Here is a 21572-nt window from a genome sequence, read left to right on the forward strand (position 1 = left end):
TGAACAAGAACAACAAGAACAAGAACAAGAACAACAACAACACAACAGCCAACAACAGGAGCAGCATCCCCAACAAGATGTGGATCCACAACATCAGAAGGTGGAACAGGAACAGGAACAGCCAAGGGATGTGGAAATGATGCATCAAAATCAGGCGGATGATGGTGAAGACACACAAAAAGAACAACAACCTCTACAGCAGCACCATCACACGGATCAACAATTGGAGACGGATATGGAACTGGATCCGGACCTAGACTTTGAACAGGATGATATGGAGGACATGGAATACGAGGATGAAGAAGATGTCGAAGTCGATGTGGATTTTGATGTCGATGAAGAGGTGGTGGGCAACGACAACGAGGAGGAGTTAGAGGAAGAGGATGAGGATGAAGACACAGATGATGGCACCATTGTCGAGGACAGTGATGCCACCAGTTGCAGCAGTTGTCGTCGCGCCGAATTGGAGGAGCTGCAGCAGCTTCAACAACAGCAACAGGAGGAGGAGGAGCTACTTCAACAACAACAACAACAACAACAACAACAGCAGCAGCAGGAACTGGGGCCAGTGGCAGCGGTACCTGCTGCTGTGGCTCCACCTCCAGTTGCACCTGATCAGGAGGACGACGACGACGATGACGACGAGGAGGAGGAAGAACACGAAGACGAGGATCTGGATGTGGATGTCGATGTCGAACTGCCATCAGAACACGGTGCCTAGGATCCTACACAACACTTATGGTTCCATATACGCAAATCAATCTCCAAAACGCACACACACACACACACACACACACCACAGCAGAATGTTCGTCCGTGTGTGGCATGGTGCAAATGAACGAAATACCAAAAATTTGTTGCTTTGGTATTTCGATCATTGATTGATCCACACGAATCACAGACACAGAGACACAAGCATCCAACATTTTGGAAAAAATAACTTTTTGCAAAACACACACGAATACACACACCCAAAATACACCGCTAGATAGATCCGATTGTATATTTATTATAGATGAAGATCGTAGTAGGACCAACGCCGTTTTATCATCATTCCCCCATCCGGCAACAAGCACCAACACGATATATACACACACACACACACACACACACACACACACATGCATTTCCCCCTATTATTATGTATTTGAGAATTGTTTTACTGATTGATTCATATGTTGTACGAACAGACACACACACACACACAGACTGATCGATTGATATGTTGTATGCATACACACACACACTCAGATCGATTGATATGATTGTACACACACAAACAACAAAAAAAACAAAACAAAAAATAATTATTGAATTTGTTCTGTTTTGAAGACATGAAAATGATTTGCATAAACCTCCAATCACGATTAAAAATGATGTTAAACTTGAATGAAACAAAATGCCATTCTTTTTATTTTTTGCACACTTCCCTCCCACTCCCATTTAGCCATTTAGCCCTCCCCCTTAGGTATAATTTCCCCCCGCCCGAACCCCAATCCCAGAAGGAGAAGATGAATCGTTGGCAGGCAGGCAGGGAGGCAGCATACAGCAAATGGAAAGAACCATAAAAAAATCAAAATGATAAAAGAAAACGAAATAAAAAAAACTAAAACAAAAGGACACTGAACAGAACAGAACACAGCATACACACACACACACAGACAGACACACAGACACAACATAACAGAACATTCAAGTACAGGCAAAAGCACACAAACCACCACTACACCCGATTTTACAGCAGCTAACGCCGCGCTAAGCAAAGGATAAGCAAAATAAAGGATACAAAACAACAAATCAGAAGATGGACAACAACTTGATCAAAAAAATCTTTGTAATTGCAAATAATTGTAAACGAAATTGAATTGAAGCCGCAGAATATAAATCATCATTTCTCACGCTCTCATTTATTTACAAAATGTATTTTAATTTGGATTAAAAAAACAAGAAAAAGCTACATAGTCAAATGGCAACAACCACAGACACACACACACATATTTTGTGCATCAAAACCACGAGAAAAAGAGCAAACGGAACAACTTAATAGATATTTATACATATACGTTATAATATAGATGTATTGTATTGTATTTGTGTATTTCATTGCTTTTGAGGCCCCGAAATGGCGGCTCCACCCAAAACAAAAAGAAAAGAACATTGGAGAGGAGTCATGGCATTGGTAAAGCATAAAGCATATTGGATATGATATGGTCCATCCACAGAACCAGAAAGGAAACAGATTTTTGGGGAGCAAAAAACGGAAAAGGAAAAGATTGGCAAAAACCAGAAATGAAAGTCAAAGTAAAAATAAAAGTAAAAGTAATCAACAAAAAACCGGGAAACACAGCCCAAGAAAAATATATATTGTAATTATTCTCTTGTCGTTTACATAAATGTGTGCTATATATGTTATATATGTGTACTCCCAATTGGATTTATGTTGTCGGGGGAACAGCAAACCAGAAGCAAAGTAAAACACAAGAAAAAAAAATACCACATGCAATTTAAACCAAAACCAAATTAAGAGAATAGACAAATATGTGAGTAGAAAAGAGGAGAACAAAGAAAGAACAAACTAAAATCAAGCAAAACCTTTTTTTCACACACAAAAGACAGAGAGCGAGAAAATCAGTGGGTGGTAAATGGAATGGAATGGAAAACATAAGTAAATTGAACAACTTTGTGTAAAATAAGCAAAAAAAAAACCTTAAGAAAAAAACCTACTCAAAAGCTTAATACGTAATTTCCTAAAAGAAAACCAAGAAACACACAAAAAATAATAAAGCGGAAACACCGAATAACCGAAAATCAGGCGGCATTTCGCAGCACTGGCACTACACAGACAAAAACCATTACACAACACTTTCACGCACACATTTACCGTTACTTTTGCACACACCACCGCACCACGCTCTATTTGCTATTTGCGTTCTTTTCAAATTATTGCTCAGCACGAGTTTCCTTGGAACACGGACTTTTTATGCTAACGGTAAGATGTCCCCCTCCCCCGCCACCACACACATTCCCATCCCCTCACAAGTGCATAATTTCAGAATAACCAAAGTAAAAAAAAAAAACAAAAACAAAAAAAGGTAAAATACACATACACGGATCACATGAAAAAAACCAAATTGTTTTCTTTAATAAGAATTGCTAAGAAAAAGCATAACAAGATATGGAGAAGATGATGATGATATGTGAAGGAAACCAAGAAAAACAACACAACAAAACACACATGAGGACTTCTAATAAGTTTTTATATATACAACAACAACAGCAACAACAAATATATATATAAAAATATACATAAATATATGTATATACATATGTATACATATTAAAGATTAAAGAGCATAATTTTTTGTCATAATGCAGAATATTTGCATGCCATTGTGCATGAGAAACCAATTTTTGATGTAACAGAAACAAAACAAAAAAAAAAATTTGAAAAAAAACCAGGGCAGAAAGTAAAAGAAAAGAAACCCGGAAGCAGGATAGCAAATGAAAAGAATGAGTCATAGAAAAAGGGGCTTTGAATTGGTCAAGCCAGAGTGGGACAGACAGATAGATAGACAGACGGACGGTACTGGACGGCGAGAGTAAGCGAGACAGGACAGCATCACTGTAGTGGGCGCTGTGAAGGCGCTGATTATAACAAAATGAAGAGAGAGAAAGAGCGAGCAGAGCATGTTTGAAGACTAGAATTTTAATCTCTTGGTTTTGACTTCTTTAAACCCAATCCATTGGCAGACTAATACCTTACCCTTTTCGTTTAACCAAAAGCCTTATACTTATACTTTTATTTTTTTGGTTTTGCAAGAAAATTTTACTTGATCCATGGGTAGACTCTCTCGGAACTCAAATCTTGTAGCTGCCATTTCTTAAACAAAACAGAAAGTATAATAGAATATATTCCACAAAAAAATATATATATAAAATTACAACTAGTTTAAACTTAGTTTGTAACCATATTTATTTCGTATCGAGAAACGTGCTCTCTCTATGTTATTTATTCTACTTCTAATTCTGCTGGTTTTTGTGCAAGAAATAAACATTACTTAAGTTTTTGTAAGAGATTAGTGAATTATGTGAGAAGCGTGAAGCGATATTGAAGAAACTGAAATGATGGAGAATATGATGAGAATTTCAAGTAAGCATACGAGTAAGACAAACAAAGAAAGCAAAAGAAACAAAAACCAAATTGAGATCTTCAATGTGAAATAAAACTACTTCTTTGAGACCGGGGATGAGAATGTGTTTTTATTTTTGGAGAAAGGATAAGGGTTCGTTTTTCTGCAGAATAACCAAGATTTTTGCTTCCATCCATAACCAATGCAGCGGAACGAATAATGAAAATAGATCAAATATTGCCTTCTATTAAGGCTGCCATTACGATTGTTACAAAATCTTCGTCCCCGCACAGCCAGCATAAATTACAAATCTCCCGCCAACGTTAACGCCACCCACGCATTGAGCTCCAATCGATAGTTCCACTGCCGCATATCGTTGCGGACCATCGACGGTCCACCCTCCAATGTGACCATTTACAGTAAATTACATGTATACTGTTTGGTATATTTTGACGTCGAAATTTAATTAAAGGTATATTTTCAGTATATCGGTATAGTATATAAGGTATATAGATAGAAAATTAACAAAAAAAAACGTATGGACCTTTACCTTTAAAAATTAAATGTAATAGCTGAAATTGATCAAATATACCATTATATACCGATTTACCGTAAATATAGCGTTGGGGGTCCATACTTTAACATAATTATGTACTTTAATTACAGTACTTTGATCGGACTTTGGTGAACTGATGATATCGTGGTTTTTTCTAAACAAAGAGGAAGTATAGGATGGATCTACGAGAAGAACTTACAGCAATATTATACTCCGCCATATACCTCAAGTCGTTGAGGGGGCTTAAGTGGGCTAAGTTCGTTTTTGTCATCGGTATATTTTTAGCATGAGACGGTATATTTCTGCTGGTCAGACGCTCATAATGCAACGGAAACATGAGTTGAAATTTTGAATAGGATATAGAAAGGGGTATGGACAACAAGCAAAAACAGCCAAGACAAGTTGCTAACTTCGTACTAGCCTCACCTCGTTTGTGAAGACAACATACCTTGGAGACAAAATCGGCAAGGTATATCGGGCAAATGGGGTGGATTTCACCTTGCATGCGTTGCATTTTCTGGGCCGTTTCGCCTCTTGTACATACCTTCTTTTTCCTTCCATTATGTAGCAATGGTGTAGCAAATGTGGACTCCACATACACATACGAACAAAATGTAAAAAAAACAAAAATGTCAGAACTCATTTGCCAAAATGTGCGCGCCAACAACGAATTACGCAAATGCTAGGTCCGATAAGTAAACTCCAGCCGCTAGACAGACACCTACACCGCGTAGGAAATACAATTAAATTAACAATAGTTCGTGCCGCCGCCGACGCCGCCGCTGTTCCAACACGTACCGTACCAACGCCAGAGAGGCGGAAAAAGTCACCAAGAAAGGCGTCTAGGCGTACTGCTCCTCGTGCAGTTGGAAAATCGATCCTGAGGCTACCCAGCCATTTGTTGTTCCCTCCTCTCCCCCATAAACATTAGTTCAATTTCGTTTTTTTTCTTGTGACGGACGGGCAGCGCAAAAAATCGCATGAACATCATCCGACTCGGGCGGTAACCGGGGTGGTGTGTGTGGTGCGAGAAAAGAAAGACGCGAAAGAAACAACAAAAAAACGCAAAGAAAAAAATCAATTAGCAAGGCACACAAAAATAAAAATATATATTCCATATAAAAATCGCAAATTATTTATGATTTGGCTGTTGTTGTTGCTAAAACAAAAGGAAAAAGACCAGCATTGAAAAGATTTCTAATTCGAAAATAAACCAAACAAATCGGCACCGCTAGCAACAAGAGCAAAAGAGAGAGAGAGAGAGAGAGAGAGCGTTGCAGCGGAAGAAGAGCAGGCAGGCGCCAAAACGGTAGCAGAAGCAGCACCACCGCCACAGAGTGGTAACAAGAGAGAGATAGAGAAGCAGTCAGCAACGTCTTGAGCGCGTCATCGATACATCTTTAATTGTTTACACGAGTCGTTGTCGCTGCCGCCGCTGTTGGTGCGTGTGTATAATTTTTGCGGCAAAAAAGACACACCCTGAGAGGAAACGGGACCAACTGCTCCCGCCCTTGGGTGTGTGTGTCCCGTCCCAGGGTGCGTGCTTATCGCTACAACAACAACGATAACACGAACCAAATATTGACCGCTCCTTTAGCCGCCAGCCGCCAACCACCAACCCCCCTCCCGCCCGGCTAGCAGAAGCATGGTAAGTGGATCAGCCATCAGCAGTGGACGCGCCCCAGTACACGTTGGGGCTCCACAACAAATCAAGTTAGTCCCCGTCCCTTCTCCGCCTGTGTCGTCCTATTAGCACTTTTTGTTGTATGTTGTCTGTTGTTGTTGTTGTTGCTTCTCTCCCGCGCATACCAAGGCCACACATATGTACGTGTGTGTGCGTGTGAGTTGAAAATCTCGTGACTGACATTTTCCTGTCATTTATTATTTACAACCCAACGGAACAAACGAAGCAGTGAAAATTGTCCTTGAATCAAGGTTGTGGTTAAACCCTTCCGTCATTGTCACCCACTTCCGCCACTCCCGCCCCCCCCTCGCATCCCGCCATCGCAGACCATAGTACAGTCCATACAGACCATATCAGTACAGTCACGATGTTTATGTAAGGACGGGGAGTGCATTTCCAGTCTGGGGGACTCGCCCTCCCCCTCAGCCTCGCACCCGGTACCCCTTTTTTTGCGGAGGTTATGCAGATTCATTCATTTCATTCCATTTTAAGATCGAAAAGGCCAAGAAAATCTTTAAATCTGCCACCCAAAATAGATCATAATCCATCAAAAAATATTTTGTTGCTATAGAAATAGTTGTTCATAGATGAATATGTAGGATATACTAGCGCGAAGCGATCTGCAGGGACCCCCAAAGCACAGAGATCCACCCCCTTCCTCACCATCCACACCTATCCAGCTATTGTACTTTTCGTGCGAGTACGAGTGCGAGTATGTACCCGCAGCAACGTACGTAGACTGTGTGTACACTGTATGCTCTGTTCCGGGGCTTATCTACGCACAGATACACAGTCTGTGTGTCTGCGTCCCTTGTCAGAGTGTGTTGTGTGTGCGTTTGTCCGTGTTTGCTCAACCCACTGCGATAAGCGATGGCCTCTCCTCCGCTGCGGACAAGTCACAGCCCTCTTCCTCTGGGCCGCGTGACAGGAGGAGAACCTCCCCAATAACAAATGAGAGAAAAAACCCGCTAACCCGCTACATACACATGTACATACGTATTTATGTAGATCACCACCCCACCTGTTGTGTCTGTCCAGCTCTCTAATCACACCGCCCCCACCCCCCCGCCTACCCGCCCAACGATGACGAAATTTTTAGGGAATTACAGGGAATTTCTGGCCCGTGTGCGTTCAAATTCTTAGTCACCGCGGGAAAAATAAATCCATTCACTGACAGTGGGGCCAAAGCAAAAGAGATGCGATCGATGCGATTGCTGCCTTCGATTTATGTACTGCACTGTACGTATGCAGATGCTTACAGTAGAGTACGAATCGATAGTAGCGGTCTGTGGCGGCCATACGGGCATATTGTATCAATTGTAAGACCCCGATCTCTCGAGATTTCATTAACCGACAAATGGGATAAATACCATTCATTGTTCGCTTGCCCGCTTTTCTCTTTGTAAATAAATAATTATGAATAAAGTCTAGAAGATCCTACAACCCATGATCATCATACATATGTGAATCCCAAGAAAAGCAATCCAATCTAAACCCAATCTATTATGGCACGAATACCATTAGCAGATTGATTCTGTTCAATTAAAAGCCCACATCCAGCTGATTTTTTCCGGTTTTGTTTTCTTCCCAGTTTAAAAATATTTATAAATCAGATGTTTTCAGCAATTGGAATAAACCGGTATATTTAAGCAAAACAGAATTGTCTTTACTGCTCGAACACTAGAGTCCTGCATGCCTCCACAGTATTCGCAGAAATCCCAGCTGTACCCAAGATCCTTCAATCCTCGAAGTATCCGAGCACTACGGACGAAGTGGTGGGTTTCGGACGAGCGATTGGAAGTTAAGAGAAAGCTAAAAGCCCGGCCCGTACTTTGTGTCCGTCAGTCTTAAAACATCACAAAAAAAAAAAAAATACCTCACAAAACAAAAACAAATACTGGAAATTGTCTTCGAATGTGCGCTTTTATGAATTGATATTCGAAGCAAAAGTAGCTGTGACACGGTCCTATCGAGCTGACTCCGGCTGTAGGCAGGCCCGGCCTGAGTGTGTGCTGCGTGCGTGTGGGTCGAGAAATGGCAAGCGGCGACGACGTAATCGAGGCGCGTTAGAAATGGTCGGCACTGCCCTGCGCTGCGCTGCGCTGCTGCTGCTGCTGCTGCCTTGCTGCCTTGCTGCCTTGCGTTGCTCTTCTGATTGTGTGGTTGTGCTTTGATAACGTATTTAATTTATTATTATGACTACACACACACACACACACACACATGGTAACAGGTACAGGTACACGAACATTATGGGAACACCTCTGGCGGCGGTGTACCTGACTGCTGATTTGTGCTGCGCCTAGGTCGTCGTCCAGTGTACCGGCGACTGCCTTCGAAGTTCGAAGCACGCGAGAGGGAAAACAATACTAGAATCGAACATCGAACATCGAATAATCGACTCGAAACGAAACGAGACGAGAGAAATCGCCGAGCAGAGCAGAGCAGAGCAAAGGAACGGATAGAAACGAACGGGTGGGTAATAATGACACCTGCTGGATCCCCAGTGCACATGTGCCACTATCTGGGGTTCCCCAAGCATACATTGGAGCGGGATCCGCAACCTTTAATGGACTTTGACATTCCCTGGAGTGCTAATTGATGCCATTAAACCTTATGGAGGTACGGAGGAGGGGCTTTGTAGAGGAGGAATCCAAAGCCGCAGAAGTTTGACTGTTGGACTGATTGACTGTTGGACTGTTGGACTGTTTCTTTGTAGCGCTCAATGGAGTGCCTTTGCATATGAGTCAGGGGCTGGGCTGCTCGCAGTCCGATTAGATTCCGCCATGCACTGAATTCTGAACCAGGTTGAATCTCAAGTTGAAACTTAATTGGAGTCAACTTCCAAAGTGTCGAATGGGTATGGGAATGTAGATACAAGCATGCGAAGCACACTAAAAACAACAATATTCAACAGCAATTAGAAAGAATCGACAATGAGTGCCTGTGCCAGTGCCAGTGCCAGTGCCAGTGGCAGTGCCAGTGCCCGGCTGTTTTTGAGCCCTGTGTGTAATCGCTGAAGCGTTGCACATTTTAATTTTTCGTTGCGAAAAAAACAACAACAACAAAGCACAGCATTATTGTTTGAATGATTGCAACGCCAAGCCACCGCCCCCCCACCTTACTTGTTGTTTATGTAAGAGAGAGAGAGCGAGCGAGCGAGTGAGAGAGTGCTACGATGACCGGGGGAGGGGGACCGGTTATCGCCCAAGCGATCCAAGTTCATTACGCCCCCAACAACTCAGAGCACAATCCCAAAGTACGCGGCGACGCTATCTTCAGAATTCTCTCCGACTCGACATGACTTGACTCCCGTCGTCCGTCCGTCCGGAACTGTCGCAAACCGTGTGAATCATTCGGAGGCATTGCAATCTCGTTCGCGGATCGCGGATCGTGGATCACTCAGACGCAAAACTGATAGCATGGGTACACACGATCCCCGCCATTCCCCGGCACGAAGGGGGTCGCCGGGGGCCCTCGAGTCAATGGCACTGCTACGCATGTGATGGATCGCATCGGATTGGATCGGGTCGGTTTGGATTGGAGGCGATTTTGCAATGGTTGAAGTGCCCAGAAAGGCAGGCAGAGAGAGGGTTCGGTTTGGTTCGGTTCGGTTAGTCTCTGCAGATAGTAACGCTTATCGGTATCGGTTCGAGAGTGTATTATATGGAAAGTACACCTCATGAAAAGCATTATTTAGCTTATCAAGAGGGCCAGCTCACGAGTGGCAATATATAGCCCTGTTGTTTGTATATCGAGGGCTATACCTTCATCGAAAATATTCCACTCTTCCATTCAAAAGGAACGAAGCAAGAGGGGTGGATAAATCGATAAACGAGTGCTTGTAATCTTTATGCCTCCCCATGGAATCAAATCTAAGGCACCACATTCCGATGGCTGTGCAAATGTCTGCCCCTAGGGCGAGCATCGAGCCATGTCATGGGAATGAATCACTCATCAAAAGTGGATTAAATATTTGGGTTTTTTTTGTGCGAATATTTTGAATATTATGATGCTCATTATTTGTTATTGTTATTATTATTGTTGTTGCTGTGCCCATCCGTTGCACGGGGGCAAGTGTCTGGCAACTGGATTTTCTCGATGTCGGAGGGAGAATGATGGATGGAGAGCCAATGGTGGAAAAACACTGCTAAAAGTACGACTATATAGATTGAGGGGTATAAATACCATGCATACGAGTATCGATAAATTAGATAGACAGATTAGCGCCACCGAGGGGCGCTGCCGTATGACGCGCGACACGTGTAACCGAAAAGAAAGCTCGTCATGCATCAAAATGATAAACATGCACTACCGATATTGTTTTCGAAGTTTATTGAAGCTTAATTCATTTAGCCAATTGACATATCACATCAATAGCCTTTGATAGCTCTATTTATACAAGAATATTTCCTATCAGAAAGTTGCTTAATGATCAACAAAAAACATCTTAGAACCGATTTGATATATACATAATTTTTGAACATTTTTACAACCTCGGATTTCTGTTTCTTTTTTTGTCCCAGACGAATGTGATTTTCAACCTTTGCACCAAAAATATCGGTTTAAATAAGAGTATTATTTTATTTAGAGATATAGAATAGAGTAGCAAGTAACTATCAGAGACTCTATCGCGCAAAGTGGCTTAGATTAAATGAAAAATGTTGAAATTATTGGAAACCTTAGGGATAGTATTGATGTTGGCTTTATTTAGAGCCGGATATACAGGGAACTATAATCAGAGCAATAAATATCTGCGTACAATGGGGATCCTCGGGGTCTGAAGGGTCTCGGGTTCTTTTAAGAAACGTTCATTGAAATATCATTACGGAATTTCCTAATCATATCGTACGCAAAGAGATTCAGATAGGGTTCCCCTAGAGGTAAAAGTGCTGCCTACATATGTATCTCATTTGTATATGCAATTAGTGCGGAGATTGTGCTGTTACGTGTAGATCATTAGACGCTATCTACCGACAGTGGCCAACCCACTAGACCCTGCCGCCCCATGCTGTCACGATGGAAATATTTCAACAATTATAATCGAATCGTTGGCTCTTGAACTCTCGGAATTGTTCAAATGATGGCCCCTTCTCTCGATGGAATCTGTTTGAATATAAACTGGAATAAACTCTGCTTTCTGGCTGGCCAGTTGGACAGTGGCGAGCACATACATATGCATAGGTTATATGATCAATAAGTTCATGGATTGTCAGGCACGCGATGCGGTGCGGTGCGACGCGAATGATTAATATATTCTTTTCGTGGGTGCGGGGGTAGAGACACAGTTCTAATTGAATCTAATAATCGTAACAATAATGGAAAAAAAGTTCAACTAATGCTAATAAATGTATACTTTTAAACCTTTAAATCCCTTTCGATCGAAGAAAAACCACCAATCAGCGAAACTCAAGTCATGCACACGCCATGTATGTGGTTGCTGTACCATAATCGGTCATTCTCTAACATTTCCAATGGATCTGTAAGGTTATCTAGAGCTTCGGACCCCTCAACAGAAAAAAAGCCTGTTCTGTTGGTGAGGGAATAGATGGGATGGAATGGAATGGAAAGGGATGGGGTGGGATGGGGTGATGTGATGGCTATGGTGGCGGATGTGGTTCAGGGTCATTCAAGAGGTTAAAAAAATTAGGGTTACCAAATACTGGCGCCAATTAATTCGTACTGCCCCCCACCCCTTTCCCCCAACTATCGGCAGGTTCGACAGAAAAACAGAAAAGCGTGCAAGAGAGATGGCGAGAGATGCTAATTTACCGTTTGTTTTCCCATTTGCAGCAATGTCGTCTGGCCACGTATCGGCGCTGAGAACGAGAGGATCCATTAGATCCACTAGTTGATAGCTGAGAACTGAGCGACAAAGAGCGAGAGCGAGAGCGAGCTCCTGCAACTCCAGAACTTATCAGCAAACAACAAGCCGCGCAACGCAACGCGATCGCAGGGCCTGGGTTAACTTCCGCTCGGAGGCAGACAGAAACAAAAATAAAAACAAAGGAATTACTAATATATATTCTCTGATTCATCAAGCATATAGTCATCAGGCGTCATCAAACGAACGAACGATCGAACGAACGAACGAACAAAAAAAGAGATAAAGATAGAGATAGAGAGACAGAGAGAAAGAGAGAGGGAGAGACTCTGGAATAAAGAAAAGTACCACGATACACCCCCGTCCGGTGCAAGCACAAGTCTACTTAAAGGAGAAGGAAGCACAAAACACTTACTTAAAGAACAGAACAAACACGCTGACAAGCAATAAAGAGAAGAGCCACCGCCCACTTCACATCCTCCAACAGGTCCATCGAAAGGAGCGAGAAGCCTGCTGGCGAGTGAAACCAACGAGAGGAGATAGCTAGAGGATCCCAAGACACATCCAATACAATCTACAACTTATCTACCCATCTACAATCTATACTCCGCAATACCTAGACTCCCCTTCAGAATGAACTCCACCACAAAACATCTGCTGCACTGCACACTGCTCTTCACTGTGATATTAACCTTCGAAGTATTCTCGGGCGGCATCAAGATCGACGAGAACTCATTTACGCTGGTCGATCCGTGGTCCGCGTATGGAGATGTGGCCACCGTTTTGCTGTACTTACTCCGCTTCCTGACCCTCCTCACGCTGCCCCAGGTGCTGTTCAATTTCTGCGGCCTGGTCTTCTACAATGCCTTCCCCGAGAAGGTTGTCCTCAAGGGCAGCCCCCTGCTGGCCCCCTTCATCTGCATCCGTGTGGTGACGCGCGGCGATTTTCCCGATCTGGTCAAAACGAACGTCCTGCGGAACATGAACACCTGTCTGGACACCGGCCTGGAGAACTTCCTCATCGAGGTGGTCACCGACAAGGCCGTACACTTGGCCCAGCATCGGCGGATCCGAGAGATTGTGGTGCCCAAGGAGTATAAAACACGCACGGGGGCCCTCTTCAAGTCGCGGGCCCTGCAGCACTGCCTGGAGGATTCGGTGAATGTGCTGAACGACAACGATTGGATCGTCCATCTCGATGAGGAGACACTGCTCACAGAGAACTCGGTGCGCGGCATTATCAACTTCGTGCTGGATGGCAAGCATCCATTCGGCCAGGGCCTGATCACCTATGCCAATGAGAATGTTGTCAATTGGCTGACAACGCTGGCGGACAGCTTTCGGGTGTCCGATGACATGGGCAAGTTACGGCTGCAGTTTAAGCTCTTCCACAAGCCCCTCTTCAGCTGGAAGGGCAGCTATGTGGTCACCCAGGTGAGTGTGCCTCTAAGTCAGTGAAGATTCACATGCCCATTACATTCATCTTGTATCTCTTTTGTTCGCCAGGTCGGTGCCGAGCGATCCGTCTCCTTTGACAACGGCATCGATGGCTCGGTGGCCGAGGACTGTTTCTTTGCCATGCGCGCCTTCAGCCAGGGCTATACGTTCAACTTCATTGAGGGTGAAATGTACGAGAAGTCGCCGTTCACGCTGCTTGATTTCCTGCAGCAACGCAAGCGCTGGCTCCAGGGCATCCTGCTGGTGGTCCACTCCAAGATGATACCCTTTCGGCACAAGCTGCTGCTGGGCATCAGTGTTTACTCGTGGGTCACCATGCCGCTCTCCACATCGAACATTATCTTTGCCGGCCTCTATCCGATACCCTGTCCCAATCTGGTGGACTTTGTGTGCGCCTTCATTGCGGCCATCAACATCTATATGTATGTGTTTGGGGTGATCAAATCCTTTTCGCTGTACCGCTTCGGACTGTTTCGGTTTCTGGCCTGTGTGCTAGGCGCCGTCTGTACGATTCCCGTCAATGTCGTTATCGAGAATGTGGCCGTCATTTGGGGATTGGTGGGCAAGAAGCACAAGTTCTATGTCGTTCAGAAGGATGTCCGTGCGCTGGAGACGGTTTAAGGGGCCGTGGCAAACCAAATGAAACAAAGATATCGCACAATGGCCAGGATATATGCATGCACACATACACACTATCTGAATTCTGATTTGTTTGTAATTTCTAGGCCTAAGACTCACACACACAGACACACAGACACACAAGCACACACACACACACACACACACACGAACCTATGTATATGCATATATATATATATATATATATATATATATATTGATTGTTGTTTCGTTATAAATCCAATCACACCATTCCTCATTCATCCCAACGCATCGCATCGTATACGCATCGCACGAAATCTACAAAAAAAAAAGGTGGCGCGCACGAACCACTACAAGAACAAAATGTTGGACGCAAGGATACATTGCCTACATGCAAGATCTATAATATGCACCACGCACTCAAGCAACAGCCAGCCCCAAAAAAAAAAAGGAAAACCGAGAAAAAACAAAAACCCACTCCTCCATTAAGTGTAATTTCCGTACGTTCTTTACTCTTTGGATTCTGTTTTTCTTTTCTTTTTTTTTTTTTTTTGATAGTCCGTAGTGAAGAAAAGCGCTATATTTATATATACTATATAGTAAATATCATATGTACTATATTACGTAGCATTATTATTATTATTACTATCATTATTATTATTTAAAATGTGTACATTAATGTATTGTAAATTGAAGAAAACTAGAATTGGAGCAGACAGCTGTTAAATGTCCGATTCACACACCAAAAACCAATGGAAATGGAAAATGGATGAAATGAAGAAACTGAAGAAACAGAGCACAATATCCGAAGCATTGGATGTTAGACTTATGTACTTACATATATACATACACGTACATATGTACATGTGTGTGTATTATATGTTGTGAGTTGTTTGAACTATATGTCATTCAGTCCACACGCCCACAATGCCCCGTGGAACCTCCGAACCCAGACCGAGAGAGGAGAGTCGGTTGTACACTTTTCGTATTTATTCCTTCATCCCGCATCCATTCATTATCACATGATCCCTACCCATCCCTACCCATCCCTAGCCTTCCCATGAAACCCCACGATGGTGGATGGTTCGAGTGATACAGCGGTGAATGACTCTCGAACGGAGAGTCACAAGCGAAGGCTTCAATCACCGCTGTGATATATGGCCCGTCGAATTTCGAATTTCCGTTCAAATGCAAAAGGCACTTCCCCCCTTGCACACACACACATGCATCTCCCTTTTCGTCGGCCTTCTGTTAAACCACCCACCATCCACCCTCCCCCCAACACACAGACACACACACATACACACACACACACACACACACACACACATTGAAACTGTTATAAAAAAAGAAAAGAACCAAATACAAAAAAAAAAAACAATAAAATGTAGAAATATATGCGAGTTTTTATCGTTATTATTATGAATGAAGGCTCGGATGCGGGTAATGCCTGTCCCCGCAAGTGAAAAAACATTCTCCAAAAAGGCGGAGGTGGAGGAGACCGCTTTAGAGGTCGCTGTTATCCCGAAATATCTGTGGAGCGTCGACGTCGAGTGCCCTCTGGCTGCAGCTCTGTGATCCAGAAAAAATCAAAGAGAAAAGAAATTGTCTAGCTATGGATCCCTTGATGACGGAAGCCTGGGATACCCATTGCTGATGGGCCTCCAAGGAAGGTACAATGGATGAAAAAAAGAGTCCCCGGTTTAGCCGTGATTCGGTCGCGACTTTCTGGTCTGCGAATATTATTTGGAACGTAGCAGAACAGTGACACCCAACCCTTAATCGTATAGTAATCGTAAATGTAAACGTAAAAACAAAAATAAGTCTAGACTGTAGAGATTGTAAAATCATCAACGTAGATCGCGCGTTGTGTCGTGTCGGGATCTGAAGGATGACAGTGACAGGCAGTGTTTTCCTTTCTACCTAGAAGAATTTACGTCGTGGCGTGGAGAATGCCAGTCCAGACATTCTGAAAGAAGAGAAAAAGCGTCGAAATTGGTTTTATTTAAGAATTGAACATTTTTCAGATGCTGTGTCGGCGTATTGGGGAGTAGGGGTCTGCTTCTGACCTGGCTAGCTTGGGGGCGCTGAATTCTTCGGTGGAAGTGGCTCTGCCTAGGTGTGCTGGAGCAGCATTCTGATCGATGGATCGCTTGGCAGGCGATAGGACGTTGGAAGTGGGCGCAGACTCAGAGCCGAATGCTGGCTCTGGTGAGGCAAATGTAGAGTTCTCGCCCACCATCTTATCATCCTGCTGCTTCTGTTCCTCCAGCGGCTCCTCCTTGATGTCGAGGATATCAGCCTTGGGTGAATTTGTTGGCTGCGGCTTCGCGTTGCGGTTCAGTGGATTCATGCAAGAGCCCTTGCAGCCGCAGTTGTCGCCACAGCCGTTGCTGGAGGAGAAGCAGGCGCAGCGTTTCGTATTGCATTTGGTGCGGCACTTGCACTTTTTCGATATCGAGTGGCGACCCCCCTCTCCGAGCTCCGTGGCCGAGGTGGAGTGCTGGGAATTGACCGACCCATTGATGTCACTGTTTGCGCCGAGGGCCTGCTGCTGTTCGCCGGTCGGCATTGATGTCTCCTGGGCCTGTGAGGTGGCACGTTCGGTTTTGTCGTTGACCGACTGCGTAGACATCTGCGGTGAGGTGATTAATTACGTTTGGCATTGCCCTGTTGTGCTAGACTGAAGTACTCTACTCACCTTGGAACGTCGTTTGGTGCTGGGGATCCATTCGGGGTCGTCATCGCTGGCATCGCTCATAATATCAATGCTTTCAGAGAGGAACTCAACGCTCTCATTGTGATTATCGCGGGATGGGGCCGCCTTAGCTTGTTTTTCTTTTGTGTGTGTCTTTTCCTTGCTCGACTTCAGACGATCGACCTGTTGCTGAAGGGCTTCGCGGCTGCTCAACAGCTCCTCGATAATCTCTTGGTGCGATTCGCCTGCGGGCTGCTGCGTGGCCGCCGTGCGCAATAGGACAGCCACCTTCTCCTCGTAGGCACGCTGCTGGGCGAGCATTTGTTCCTCGTGGTTGGCCTCGACCTGGCGCAGCCGCTTGGCCAGAGCCTCGTGCCGCTGCTGGGTCTCCAGCAGCTGGCAGCGCTGTTCTTCCATGGCGATACGCTGCTCGAAAATGTTGTGCGCCTGCTGGCGCCGCTGCTGGACGAGGCTCTTCAGCAGCTGCTTACTAACGGCACGCGATTCGTTGATGCTCTGGACGCTCTCGGCGAGGGCCTTGCTGCGGCTGTCCAAATCGCTGAAGCAGACCTTCTGTTGGAGATCAGCTATCTGGGCGTTGCGCATCTCCAGCTCCTCCTCGATCATGGCCAGCTGTTTGGGATCCCCACCAGATTTCACTTGATTGTAGTGGCTATTAATGATCGCCCGGTCCTCCATGAGCTGTTCGAGACTGTGCTCGGCATCGATCACTGAGAGGATGACCTCCAGTTCGCGTTCCACCCAGGAGTCTGTCTTGGCACCACCCGTGGGATCCTTGGCATGGCGCTGACGCTGTGCCGATGCCGGGCGATCGAGGGCGTCCTTCAGCCGCTTATTGGCGGCCAGGGCCTCCTCACATTTGCGCTTCAGCACCTGCCGCTGCTTGGTGTGCAGGGTCTGCTGACGCACCATTTCGCTCTGCATTTTACGGTCCTTGCTCTTCAGCTGGGTGAGCTCCTTCTCGCGCACTGTTCGCCATTGGCGGAACTTCTCTGACTCGCCCCGCATCGTACGGATGAGCTTCACCTTGGACTCCTTCATGGCCCGTATTTCGGCGCTCAAATTGTTGATCTTCTCCCGCTCCTTTTCGCGCATCTTCAGCATATTGGCCTGTGTGATGAGTTTCCGCTGCAGTTCGGCGATCTGTAGCTCCAGCAGCTTCAGCCGCTTGCGACGCTCTTCGGCAATCCGGGCCGAGGTATCCTTGCTCTTGATGGTACGCAGCTGGTCGATCAGGTCGCGCCGCTCGCACTCCAGCTCGTCGATCTTCTGGTTGCATTGCTTCACCTTCTCGTCATCGTCATCGTCCAGCTTGCTGAAGTTGCGACAGATGCGCTCGTGCAGCTCCTGCTTGAGGTCCAGCTGGCGGTTGATGGTGCGCAGTTCGCCGACCAGACCCAGCTGCTTTTTGGTGTAGTCCTCCGACTGGGAATTGAGCAGCTCGTGGGCCTCCTCGCCCATGGCGTCGCCCTCACCATCGCCATTTGTTCTGTTGCTCGATATCGATTCGTGGCCGTGCGTCTGCAGCTCTTCCTCGGTGCGCTGCAGCTCCTCGTCGACCTGATCCACCAGCTGACTGATTTCTCGCATCTGATCGGTTGGTTCCGATGGCTCGGCACCCTCTGCCAGCTGTGCCTGCAGCTTGCTCTTTAACTGGATAACGTACGCCTTGAGCTTATCGTGGGCTGCTTCTGCAATGTGGGCCCGCATCTCCTTCTCTGTGAGATCGATCAGAGCCTGGTGCAGCTCCTGCTGTAGCTTACGGGTCTTCTCCTGCAGCGTCTTTACCAAATCCTTTAGACCCTGTTGGTCAGCAGCAGCCGTACAGGATGCTGATGTACCATCAGCGCCACTTGGCAGCGGATCGAGTCCGGCCGCACACACAGCACAATTAATGGAGCTGCTCATCTTGCCGGCGGCCAGCAGCTCCACGCGCAGCTTCTGTATGATGTCCTTGAGCTTATTGACCTCGACCGTATGCGGATCCATATTGACCACGGGCTTGTTCTTGATCTGAAGCGCACGATCTGCATAGCGAAGGGTGCTCAGCGTCTCAGACACATTGTAGTCAGCCGGACTGACGCAGGCAATCATCAATGTGATGGAATTGCCGCCCAGCGAGTCCTGGAGCAGGCGCGTCAGCTTCGACTGGCGGTATGGTATATAACCAGAAACTTGTCCGGCTGTAAAATGGACACAAAATGAGAAAGGGTTTGGCTTTTGATAAGCGGCAAAACCTACAGCCCAATGCGCTTATCACATTTCCGAGGGCCAGCAGGCCTTTGTTGATGTTGACCCCCTCCCTGAAGCGATCCCCCGTGGCCAGTGTCTTTGAGCAGCGTTCAGACCCAGCGAGATCCACAAGGGTAAACTTGGAGGTGGTCACCGCCATCCTAAAGATCACAAGAGATGAATGCGAGAATGTAATTCCACAGGATTCTGTGATTTTCTGTGGACACTTACCCGCCTTTCAGCTCGCTGGAAACCACGGTAAGTGTAAAAATTGCATGCGAACGGGATGATACTTCGTTCATAGCAGTGGCTGCCACTGCCCGAACGGCGGAACCGCGCATCAGATAATCGGTAGCGTCATGAGAGGATTTTACATCTAATTCGGTGAGGCCAGGCAACACAATCCGATTCTGTATCTCTCGTAATTCCACGGCGGCTTTTTCGGGCTTGTTCGACGAAAACAAATCATAAAACTGTTCTTGATACAATTCAACAAAAGAGCAAGTCACTTTGAAATTGTATTCTTCGTTCAGATCGGCAATGTGTCCGAATATATCGTCGACGGCCCGCGGAATGACGCCAACATCATTATCGAGGACACCGTTGAAAGCCGTGCCCATGGTGTATGTTTTGCCAGAGCCAGTCTGGCCGTACGCTATGATGGTCACATTATAGCCATCGAGGAGCTTCTTCAGCTTTCCCTGGACACATGCCTCAAAAAGATCTTTCTGGGTGTCGTTGCTGTCGAAGACATGGTTGTATGTGAAGCACTCGCCGCGATTGATCGACACTTGGGGGGAACCATTCGCCGAGCGCTCGAGTGCAATGCGGCAGCCGCTTTCCACCTCCGATTTGACGAGGGGACGCACGCGCAATGCCACTGCCACTGTGCTGGTATCCTCGCTGGCCATCTGCGGCAGAGAGCAGACCAGAGCAGTTAGTACTCGTACCCTTCGCCATTTTGGGGGGACTTCTTACCTTGTTGACCGGATTCCCGACAGGTATTGTAAATTGGATCTCGGTAAAGAAATTTGCAAGTCTCTAAACAAATAATAAAACAAAAACTAATAGTCGGAGCACAAAAAAAAAACACACCGAAACACCGAAAGCCCGAGTATTAACTACAGTATATGTATAGCCGACTGTGATTGTGCAAATTTTGTGTCGCGTATGCGACGCTTGTATTTTTCCCGGCCGATGACATGGGCAAGTTACGGCTGCAGTTTAAGCTCTTCCACAAGCCCCTCTTCAGCTGGAAGGGCAGCTATGTGGTCACCCAGGTGAGTGTGCCTCTAAGTCAGTGAAGATTCACATGCCCATTACATTCATCTTGTATCTCTTTTGTTCGCCAGGTCGGTGCCGAGCGATCCGTCTCCTTTGACAACGGCATCGATGGCTCGGTGGCCGAGGACTGTTTCTTTGCCATGCGCGCCTTCAGCCAGGGCTATACGTTCAACTTCATTGAGGGTGAAATGTACGAGAAGTCGCCGTTCACGCTGCTTGATTTCCTGCAGCAACGCAAGCGCTGGCTCCAGGGCATCCTGCTGGTGGTCCACTCCAAGATGATACCCTTTCGGCACAAGCTGCTGCTGGGCATCAGTGTTTACTCGTGGGTCACCATGCCGCTCTCCACATCGAACATTATCTTTGCCGGCCTCTATCCGATACCCTGTCCCAATCTGGTGGACTTTGTGTGCGCCTTCATTGCGGCCATCAACATCTATATGTATGTGTTTGGGGTGATCAAATCCTTTTCGCTGTACCGCTTCGGACTGTTTCGGTTTCTGGCCTGTGTGCTAGGCGCCGTCTGTACGATTCCCGTCAATGTCGTTATCGAGAATGTGGCCGTCATTTGGGGATTGGTGGGCAAGAAGCACAAGTTCTATGTCGTTCAGAAGGATGTCCGTGCGCTGGAGACGGTTTAAGGGGCCGTGGCAAACCAAATGAAACAAAGATATCGCACAATGGCCAGGATATATGCATGCACACATACACACTATCTGAATTCTGATTTGTTTGTAATTTCTAGGCCTAAGACTCACACACACAGACACACAAACACACACGTTTCAGCGTCCCGTACTCACTGCGCATGGTGGCTGGCGGCGGAGACTTCCCAGTTGGTTGCAGGGGCAAACGCAGACGAGCAGATAGGCCCGGGGGGGGTGATCGTTGGTTTTGGCGCATTTCTCTATCCATCGTGTTGGTGGTAGGAAAAATAAAAACAACTTTCACTCAAATCGCTTCACTTGCCTCGATTTATATTCACGGATCAGCTGATCGAGCAGAGGTGCTTACAGCAAGGAGTTGCGGACAGCGTAGGACAGCCATAGGGTTGCCAGATCGGCCAACCAGTTTGAAAGTTGAGC

General features: G+C 45.9%; 3 protein-coding genes across 7 annotated transcripts; 2 read left to right on the forward strand and 1 right to left on the reverse strand.

The window, feature by feature from the left end:
- Window positions 1–3: 3 nt before the first annotated feature.
- On the forward strand, window positions 4–1139 carry LOC6597437 (probable serine/threonine-protein kinase fhkB). The gene has a single exon (XM_002022443.2). It carries the CDS (start codon window positions 137–139, stop codon window positions 719–721), a length of 585 nt encoding a protein of 194 aa, XP_002022479.2. The 5' UTR covers window positions 4–136; the 3' UTR covers window positions 722–1139.
- Window positions 1140–5778: 4639 nt separating this feature from the next.
- On the forward strand, window positions 5779–21257 carry LOC6597390 (beta-1,4-mannosyltransferase egh). 5 transcript variants are annotated; one of them, XM_026990604.1, is made up of 4 exons: window positions 5779–6334; window positions 12164–13550; window positions 20406–20483; window positions 20556–21256. In XM_026990604.1, the coding sequence occupies exons 2-4, from the start codon at window positions 12828–12830 to the stop codon at window positions 21126–21128; spliced, it is 1374 nt and encodes a 457-aa protein (XP_026846405.1). In that variant the 5' UTR covers window positions 5779–6334; window positions 12164–12827; the 3' UTR covers window positions 21129–21256. The 5 variants fall into 5 exon arrangements, with proteins under 5 accessions (XP_026846405.1, XP_026846406.1, XP_026846407.1 ...); XM_026990606.1 differs by lacking the exon at window positions 5779–6334 and adding an exon at window positions 8671–8845; XM_026990607.1 differs by lacking the exon at window positions 5779–6334 and adding an exon at window positions 8881–8992.
- On the reverse strand, window positions 15955–20244 carry LOC113566183 (chromosome-associated kinesin KIF4-like). Its single transcript, XM_026990603.1, has 6 exons — window positions 20182–20244; window positions 19435–20114; window positions 19213–19364; window positions 16954–19154; window positions 16322–16887; window positions 15955–16221 (listed from the first exon to the last, which is right to left on the reverse strand). Exons 2-6 carry the CDS (start codon window positions 20112–20114, stop codon window positions 16176–16178), a joined length of 3645 nt encoding a protein of 1214 aa, XP_026846404.1. The 5' UTR covers window positions 20182–20244; the 3' UTR covers window positions 15955–16175.
- Window positions 21258–21572: the final 315 nt, after the last annotated feature.

The sequence above is a fragment of the Drosophila persimilis genome, unplaced genomic scaffold, assembly GCF_003286085.1.
Source record: "Drosophila persimilis strain 14011-0111.01,24,50 unplaced genomic scaffold, DperRS2 tig00000606-arrow-arrow-pilon, whole genome shotgun sequence".
NCBI classification, from domain to species: Eukaryota; Metazoa; Arthropoda; class Insecta; order Diptera; family Drosophilidae; genus Drosophila; species Drosophila persimilis.

Bases quoted from the DNA above. Each gene is read 5' to 3' on its own strand.
- LOC6597437 (XM_002022443.2), top strand. From the start codon at position 137: ATGATGCATCAAAATCAGGCGGATGATGGTGAAGACACACAAAAAGAA.
- LOC6597390 (XM_026990604.1), top strand. From the start codon at position 12,828: ATGAACTCCACCACAAAACATCTGCTGCACTGCACACTGCTCTTCACT. The intron at 13,551-20,405 runs ATGGGCAAGTTA...CCGGCCGATGAC, and splicing joins GCTTTCGGGTGTCCGATGAC to ATGGGCAAGTTACGGCTGCA. The intron at 20,484-20,555 runs GTGAGTGTGCCT...TTTGTTCGCCAG, and splicing joins GCAGCTATGTGGTCACCCAG to GTCGGTGCCGAGCGATCCGT.
- LOC113566183 (XM_026990603.1), bottom strand. From the start codon at position 20,114: ATGGCCAGCGAGGATACCAGCACAGTGGCAGTGGCATTGCGCGTGCGT. The intron at 19,155-19,212 runs GTAGGTTTTGCC...TCCATTTTACAG, and splicing joins TGTGATAAGCGCATTGGGCT to CCGGACAAGTTTCTGGTTAT. The intron at 16,888-16,953 runs GTGAGTAGAGTA...ACCTCACCGCAG, and splicing joins GCACCAAACGACGTTCCAAG to ATGTCTACGCAGTCGGTCAA.